This window comes from Ursus arctos, unplaced genomic scaffold (genome assembly GCF_023065955.2).
Source record: "Ursus arctos isolate Adak ecotype North America unplaced genomic scaffold, UrsArc2.0 scaffold_22, whole genome shotgun sequence".
In the NCBI taxonomy this organism is placed as follows: Eukaryota; Metazoa; Chordata; class Mammalia; order Carnivora; family Ursidae; genus Ursus; species Ursus arctos.
Genome location: NW_026622897.1, coordinates 28,371,698 through 28,380,671, shown reverse-complemented (window position 1 = coordinate 28,380,671; position 8,974 = coordinate 28,371,698). Strand labels below are relative to the sequence as shown.

General features: G+C 54.7%; 1 protein-coding gene across 1 annotated transcript; it reads left to right on the top strand.

Moving 5' to 3' along the window:
- The first annotated feature begins 2,273 nt into the window (after nucleotides 1-2,273).
- On the top strand, nucleotides 2,274-8,457 carry B3GAT1 (beta-1,3-glucuronyltransferase 1). The gene is made up of 4 exons (XM_026505364.3): nucleotides 2,274-2,461; nucleotides 6,137-6,645; nucleotides 7,318-7,614; nucleotides 8,371-8,457. Exons 1-4 carry the CDS (start codon nucleotides 2,350-2,352, stop codon nucleotides 8,455-8,457), a joined length of 1,005 nt encoding a protein of 334 aa, XP_026361149.2. The 5' UTR covers nucleotides 2,274-2,349.
- Nucleotides 8,458-8,974: the final 517 nt, after the last annotated feature.

The window sequence follows — 8,974 nt, the reverse complement described above, 5'->3', positions numbered from 1 at the left end:
GGCCAAAGGCGTTATGAGGATTGACTGTGAAGTGTTCAGTGTCATTTCTGCGCCTAACACCTTGTTACTACTAACAACAGCCCAAGCAGACAAGCGGGAGGTTGAGCCGGTGCCAGAGGTAGGAGGCTGGGATAAGAGGCTGCCCAGAGGAAAAAGTGTAAAAGCAGGCAAGTGCACAGTGAGCAGGCTGGACGTGCGTGCAGCAGACTGGCCTGGAGCTTGCCTCTCTGCTGCTTTCTCCACCCTGCACTTAACCCTCCCCAAGATGAAGGACATTTGGAAAAGCTCCTTTTTGAGTCACTAAGAATCCAAAGGACATCTCCTCTCCCAGCCAGGCCTCCTAGAAGCTCCCCTGTCCTCCATTAAATGTGGCCTACGATCACCCCTCCAAACCAAGGCCTTAACTCAGCCCTTTGTAGCCTCGTCAGTGGGCTTGGAGGGGCGGGGGGTGTCAGGCTGGGGCTGGGGGTGGCGAGAGGTCCCTCCACTTCATCATCCTTAACACACAAGAGCCAGACACGGCTCCTGGGGCCGGACACTGGGCTCTGTTGCCTGGAGAGGCCATGAAAGAGGAGTTTTAGAATTATTCTCCCTGCTCTGTGTCCACATCGTTTGCCTGTAACATTTCAGCCTGGTGGACCTTCCATTTCCCTGAGGAAGGCGGGGGCAGCCTGTTTACCACTTGCCTGCGAGGAGACGGTGAGGCAAAGCAGGCCTCCTGTAGGTAGGTGGCTGGCTGGGACATGCTGGCCGACCTGGAAACCACAGTGCTCTTTACTGGAAGACACACCTGGTTCTTCCACAAGGTGACAAAACTCTTTGGAGAGAGGACCAGACAAGGAGGGGAAAACACACCGTCTCCCAAGCTGGGGTGGGGGAGGTGTGGGGACAGACGTTCTCCTTGACCTTGGCTCTTCACACTGCCAGAGGTGAAGGACATGTGCTACCTGGGGCTGGCCAGGGTGGCTGGCCTCTCTCTATCACTGCATGGCATGAGGTACTAGAGGCGGTGAGCCAGCCGGGACCAGCCAGGGGCTGCCCGGATCCTGCATCTTGCACAGGGCTCAGCACAGAAGGCGAAAGGAAGGCATAGAATAGCATGTGATGGTTTCCATGGTGGTCATGGAGGGCTCTGTGCTTGCTCTCCTTGTCACACCAGACAGCAAGGCCCAGAGAAGGATGCTGCTGACAGACCCTCTGCAGAACTGAGGAGAAATTCAAGTGGGCTCACCCTGATCACAGAAGGGGTATCTCAAAATTAATTATTAATTAATTTAATTAATTAAATAAAAAATAAATAAATTAAAAAAAGAAGGGGTATCTCTCCTGGAACCCCTGTTGTTGCCAGTATGAGTGCTGTCTCCTCAGCATATGGCAGCCCCCAGGGACACCCCCTCAGCTTGCTGATACCTAAGCCATGTAAAATTCACAAAAATTCCCAATTGACATTGACAAAGGGAAGGCACTTGCTGCGTTTCCTCCCAGGGCCTATCCCCCAAAACTTCTCTTGTTGGCCCTCACCCCAATGTTGACCCCTTTATCTAGGCTATGAAAGAAACCATCTGGACACGTGGACATCAGAATAGCCAACATGTCTTGAGTACTCACTACACACACACGCGCACACACACACACACACACACACACCAGGTACCACTCTGTGGCCTTCGTGAGTATGAACTGATTTAATTCTCGAAACCTTGTGAAGTCGGTAGTGATCGTACCCCATTTCACAGATGAGAAAACAGAGAGGCACAGAAAGCAGCCATAACTTGGCAAAGGGCATATGGCTTGTTGGTGGCAGAACTGGGGCTTAAAACAAGACGTGTGTCTGAAGGTCATGCCCTTGACTTCTGTGCCCTGCTGAATTATGTAACTGGGCAACTCTGCGTCCCCATGCCTATGGGGGACAGAGGCTCGTTTCACTCAGGAAGCAAGCTGGAGCAGTCCTCAGGGACATGGCAGTCCAGGCTCTACTGTGAAAACCCCAACGCTGTGAGCCCCACAGCCAGGCCCCAGGTCTCTGGCCATCCTGTTCTGCTCTCTCTTGCAGGTGTCCACTTCACAGGGTTCCTGATCGTGCCCTTGGACAGCCACCCCTTCTCAGTCTCCGGTCTGGCCAGACTCTGCAAACCTGCTTCCGCAATGGGTGGGTTGTGAGTGCTGGTAAGACCTGCTAGCCAACATTCGGCTTCTCTGCTCTCCCTGTGCCTGGCCTGCCCGGCCCATTCCTGTTCTTTTCTCCCCTGTGCTCGCCACTGTCTGCTGCCGTCGCCCCTGGGGCCACCCTTCTCCTGACCTTGCCACCACTCAGGGAACGAGGAGCTGTGGGCCCAGCCAGCCTTGGAGATGCCGAAAAGACGGGACATTCTTGCGATTGTCCTCATCGTACTGCCCTGGACACTGCTTGTCACCGTGTGGCACCAGAGCACCATCGCGCCTCTGCTCACCACGCACAAGGGTGAGCCCCCCAGCCTCTGGCCCCAGCCCCAGCCAGGCTTCTGTAATGAGGTAATGAGAATGACCACAGCCAGCATTGATGGAGTTCATGTTTTGGTTTATTAGACAGCTGGGCGGAGCCATAGGATGGTCCAGGCCAAGGACCTTACCTTTATGGACGTCTTGGTCCCTTCAGGAGTCTGATAACTGTCACCACACACATGTATGCACAGAAACCCACACACATGCTCAGAGACACACATGCAGAAACACACGTGTTGAGACACACATGCAGAAACACATGCGCAGAGACACACATGCACAGAGATGCACATGCAGAGACACACATGCAGAAACACGTGCAGAGACACACATGCACAGAGACACACATGCAGAAACACATGCAAAAACACATGCAGAGACACACATGCACAGAGATGCACATGCAGACACACATGCAGAAACACATGTGCAGAGACACACATGCACAGAGATGCACATGCAGAGACACACATGCACAGAGACACACATGCAGAAACACACATGCAAAAACACATGCAGAGACACACATGCACAGAGACGCACATACACATGCAGAAACACACACGCAGAAACACATGCACAGAGACACACATGCAGAAACACACACGCAGAAACACGTGCACAGAGACACACATGTGCAGAGACACACATGCACACCTCTGCATCGAGTCTCAGATTGTGTAAGGATTGGTTGCTCTCTGCTGTGGGTAGCAAAGGATGGATGGACAGGGTTTCTGGCCTGTGTTTTAAAACTGTTCAGGGAGAGTATATTGTTTGCTCCTTTTTTCCTGCTTAGGCAACCCTGACCTAGTCAGTCCTACCTAGTGAAAATAGGCCTGGATAGAGAAAATGTCCCACAAAGCACTCGTGGATGAACAGGCTGGAACCAGGTTCTCCTGGCTCTGAGTCTAGAGTTTTCCCCTCCACCAGACTGCCTTTCCTTCTCACACTGGGCCCCCTATACCCTGGCCCCTTCAATGTGCCCCACATCTGGCCTGCCCCCTCGTTCCTTGGTCTCTCATCTCACACTCTTCTGTCCTCCAGTGTCCTCCATGCACGCACAGACTCAGTACTCTGAGGCAGCAGCTGTCCTGCTGAAATGTGCATCATGTTACAGGATACAATACAAACGCACCCAGGCCCATCCCAGAGAAGGAGAGGGTAGGTCAGGGGTAGGGCCTGCAAATCCACATGTGGCTCCTCCAAGCTGAAGATCAAGGAATTCCCACTGCCCAGTGCTGGGCGCGTAGAGCCTCTCCTGACATTTGTCCTCCAACATCTGTCTTTGGTGCTCTTCATTTTGGAATCGTTATCCTACAACTACATCATTCCAAAAGGGCTAAAGCTACCATACACAGAGTGACGTGATACCATGTGGATTCCATTCTTGGCAGAGCGCTAGGGTCAGAGGTGTCAGAATGTGTTGCTAAGCACTGATGCTACGGCCTGAGGACAGGGAGCTGGCATTCTGTCTCCTCAGAGTATGCCAGGAGGGGCTGAATGAGAGCTGCAGTGAAATCATGTCAGGGTGGCCGGGAGGCCTGTGTGACTCAGAGGTTGCAGAAGCCCTGAAGCCAGCAAAAAGGGCTAAGCTCACTCTGTGGCCAGGTCAGAAGGCATGGAGAACCTTCCCAGGCCCCAGACCCGCCTGTTTGGGAGGGTTTGAATGGAAGAAAGGTGGGGAAGATGGCTCTGAATCTTTCTTCCCAGGCCCCAGCTTCGCTGGCTGCAGGATAAATAAACCCTTACATGTATCTTGGTCAGAATCCCCATCACCCAGCTCTCTTTCCTCAACTTTGTTCTGTTTTCCCAGTTTGACCCCAAAACCCCTCCAAAAAGTCGTCTTTGATCGATAGAGGCTGAGCTAGTCTTCCTACGTGTGCATTCACACCCCTGGGGGCATGGTGTCTCCCGCCCCCGTCAGGCTCCATCGCTGTATGTCTTATTATGCCGTTGGCCTGTGTGAACTCCCTCAGAGCCCAGAGCTGGTCTTCTTCTGGGTTCCTCTGTGCCTCCTCCCAGAGCCCAGCAGCACACCTCATACGAGCACCACACACACCCTGTCTGCTAAGGACAGCGATGGGAAGGAGGGGAGGTGACAGAATGGCTGATTCCCAGCATCCTCCCCAGGGCCATACTTCTACCCAACGGTGAGAATGCTTCCTTCATCCCTTCTCTGGCTGCATGAAGCCGTGCAGACGCAGGGCTGACAGCTGTCCTCCCTTTATACGCGAGGAAATGGTAACATGCCCAGCAGTGTTCTGAGTCCTTTACATGTATTGACTCACTCCACATAGGAACTCAGTAAAGTAGATGCTACCATTAGCTCCATATTGCAGTTGCTAACACTGAGGCATAGAAGCCAAGCAACTTGCCCAAGGCAATCGTTACTAAGTGATACAACTAGGGAGGGTCTGAGCCGTTCAGATTCGGAAGTATGTCCTCTGACTGTTATCACCTCCTGCTGAGATGCTGTAAGCGCAGTGAGGACCACACAGTTGTTCAAACAGAAAGACATAACTTGGAGAGGAAGGGCTTATTAAAAACAAGAATACCAATGGCCCTGATTTCTCCTCTTGACAGAACTACTAGAGTCAGTAATGAGGAAAACGTCCAGGATCTAGAAAAAGCTTGGTTAGAGCTGCCCCAACCGAAACACATTGCCTTCAGGAAGGAATGGGCTCCCCATGGCTGTGAGCGTTTCCCTAGAGGCCAGGGCTCTGCAATGTTCCATGCACTGTCCCTTATGGTGTCCTTGGGGAGCAACGCATAAACACTAGCTGGATGTTAGCACAGTTGGGGTCAGTGGTACAGTTAGTCTCCCAGATGGTTGAATGAGTCCAGAGAGTACAGATCAGGAGATGGACATCGAAGCAGCAAAAGCGCTAGAACGGCTTTCCACTCTGTCTTTTGTAAAAGTAGGCTAAAATTTAAGAACATCTAAAAGTACAAACAATGGGTTCAGGATTCAAAATTATCTGGACAACCGTAGGCATAACCCGGGAAGAAAATGTGATAGTTAAGTATGAAATTCTGCACCAAGGTTCATAAGACGAGGCACGGAGAGGCCCCCCTTGTTAGAAATTTGTGAACAGTCGGGAGAGCCAACCTCAGACTCCGTGGGGCCCACAGTGTGCTGTGGCTAGGAAAGTGCTAACACTGCCCTGGGGCACCATGGCATCTACACCACTGCAGGTGGCAGTGCCACGGTGCTATGCAGCCCCAGTCCTGGGGGGCGGGGGGGGATGGTGAGTGCAGTCAGCTCTGGCCAGATGGGGAGGGCACTGAGGTGGGAAGCATCAGGACACTTTGTCATATAAAACCCAACACATTTAGGAAGTGAGAAGGCAGCCTTGGAATTTGGCCAGCCACACTCAAATAGCTACAGCGCTGTCAGCTGTGAGAAGGAGGAAGAGGTTATTTCTGTGTCATTTTGGGAGTCAGAACTAGGAAAATGCCCGAGAGAATTCCAGGGATGCAGCTTTCTCCCTTAGCTTAAAAGCCGGAGCCCCAGGCAGGTTTCCGATGACAGCCCTGCAGGAGGAGCGGGGGAGAGGTTTGTCTTAGAAGGGTGGGTGGCCTCCTGCCCAGTCCCTGCGGCCGGAGCCAGGCCTGCGCGGCCCGTCCCCACACCGTGTGTCTCCCAACCCTACAGATGACGGCAGTGACCCCCGGCGCGACGCGCCCCCGGGCGCCGACCCCAGGGAGTACTGCATGTCGGACCGCGACATCGTGGAGGTGGTGCGCACGGAGTACGTGTACACGCGGCCCCCGCCGTGGTCGGACACGCTGCCCACCATCCACGTGGTGACGCCCACCTACAGCCGCCCGGTGCAGAAGGCCGAGCTGACGCGCATGGCCAACACACTGCTGCACGTGCCCAACCTGCACTGGCTGGTGGTGGAGGACGCGCCGCGCCGGACGCCGCTCACCGCGCGCCTGCTGCGCGACACCGGCCTCAACTACACACATCTGCACGTGGAGACGCCCCGCAACTACAAGCTGCGCGGCGACGCCCGTGACCCGCGCATCCCGCGGGGCACCATGCAGCGCAACCTGGCCCTGCGCTGGCTGCGCGAGACTTTCCCGCGCAACTCCAGCCAGCCAGGCGTGGTGTACTTTGCGGACGACGACAACACCTACAGTCTGGAGCTCTTTGAGGAGGTGTGGGACAGGGCAGGAGGCGGGGAAGGGGCGGGAGGATGCCGGCGCAGGGCCTCTGGTGTGGGTCCCCGGGACTCCTGCCGAGGGGCCCTTTGGAACGGGCACATAGAGAAACCATAGGGTTGGGTGGCGGGGGCGGGTGCCAACTGGGGTCAACGTAGACTGCAGAGAACCAGGGAAGGGATGGAAAAACACTCGCTGCAAGTTTCATCAGTCACCAGTGGTTAAAGGGAAGCAAGTTGATGGCAGAGCTCTTAGACCAGTGTCTTGGGCGTTAGAGGCATTGTGTCAATGAAGGCCTTGAGTGGGGTCATTCTATGTGGAACAGTTTGTCTTTGGGGTTTGGGAGTCATGGGAGTCTGGGGCAGGGGAAGGAGTCATTTTAGACTCGAAATTGGGAAGATGGAGGTGTTGCAGGAGAGAAAGCTGGGCTGCAAGTGTTGTGGAGAAGCATGTCAGCTGGGTGAGAGGTCAGGCCTTGTCCACAGTGAGGCAGGTTACTCTGCAGATGCCCACCGTGGAGCTTGCATCTGGAGACGGGGCTGGGCTGGATCCCCTGGTACGGCTTCCCATGGCCTGTCTGCATTAGTTACCCATTTCCCCTTCTCTGGGGACAGGCTCCACTCCCTACCAGCAGTCCCACGTGTCCTGACTCTGGATCCCCTCTTGTAGATGCGCAGCACCAGGAGGGTGTCTGTGTGGCCCGTTGCCTTCGTTGGTGGCCTTCGGTACGAGGCCCCACGGGTCAACGGGGCGGGAAAGGTGGTCGGCTGGAAGACAGTGTTCGACCCGCACCGACCATTTGCAATAGACATGGCTGGATTTGCCGTCAACCTGAGGCTCATTCTACAGCGTAGCCAGGCCTACTTCAAGCTGCGCGGTGTGAAGGGAGGCTACCAGGAAAGCAGCCTCCTCCGAGAACTTGTTACCCTCAATGACCTGGAGCCCAAGGCAGCCAACTGCACCAAGGTAAACCCTCAGCAGAACTGACAGCTGTAATGCAAGCTTTTCCCAGCCCATCCAAACCCTCCTGCAGACCAGAGGGAAGGAAATAAAGACCTCAAAACAGCCCTGCAAGGGACCGGCCTAGAGCCATGCCTTCCTAGAACACGCTCCCAGGAAGGCGGTTTATCCTGGCAGAGGCCGTCGCACTAAAGTCAGGCAGGGAAGTAGAGAGGGTGGGGGTCAGTGAGCAGGGCCCAGGATTGCCTTCCCTCCCAAAACCAGTGAGCCTCCACGACGGCCCTGCCATACGTGCGTGTACACATACGTACGAACACGCGCCTGCCAGGGTGCGTGCACACGCACACGTGGGCACACGCATGCATGCACGTGGACACACACACCCTGCTTCTAGTTTGGACTTCTCCAGCTAGGGCCTGAAGTATCGCTTGGCTGAGCCAAAGCCTCCTGAAGAAATTCCTGCCTCTCTAGAGAGACAGACCTATGAAGAAACACAGGGGAAGACAACAAGCAAGACGAGATCTTGGAACTGACTTGTCTATTTTCTGTAGCTACACGTTTTGATATTTTGAAAGCATTATATGGACAAACAGCAAGAATGGGGGGGTAGGTAGAAATAACAATGGAGAAAATCTTGATGGAACAAGGACAGGACAGGAGGGGCAGGAAAAGCGCTTGCAGAGCGTGGGAGTGAACAGGGAGGTGGCAGACTGAGGTCAGGGGGGGCCTACCCCATGTTGTTCCATGTTTCTGGACACACAGATCCTGGTCTGGCACACACGGACAGAGAAGCCGGTGCTGGTGAACGAGGGGAAAAAAGGCTTCACTGACCCCACTGTGGAGATCTGAGCCCCAGGATACAGGTAAGGCCGGGATGAGGGTAAGCCACACACGAGGCAGGGGCACATCAAGTTTGGATGCGGAATAAATCTGCTGAGGCTTTTCCTCTTGGTTTTTAATTGTGGGAGGACAGGGCAAAAGGGGGCAAGAGTGGAAGGGGCATAGCTGAAGTCCCTGTCCCACTGTGCCCCTGGAAGTTAACGGGAGCCAACTTCCTCCACACAGCTGGGTCCTTCTTGCCACCAGCTCCTTTGAAGGCCTCACCTTCTAGACCCGGCCTAATGACAACCTCCTGTCATTACTGCTATTATCTTGGCCGTGACACCGGTCCCGTTGCAAGGCATTGCTATGTAGACTTTCTCTCCTAGGCTCTGTCCTCCCCTGCGGCTTCAGCCATGCTGCTGTGACAGGGACCCCTCCCTCGCTGGTTCCAACGCCTCAAGCACGTCCATGTGTCTCTCAGTAGTAACCGTGTAGCGCAGGGGTGAAGCGTGGACCCCAGAGCCTAGCTCGGCCTCCAGGCCTA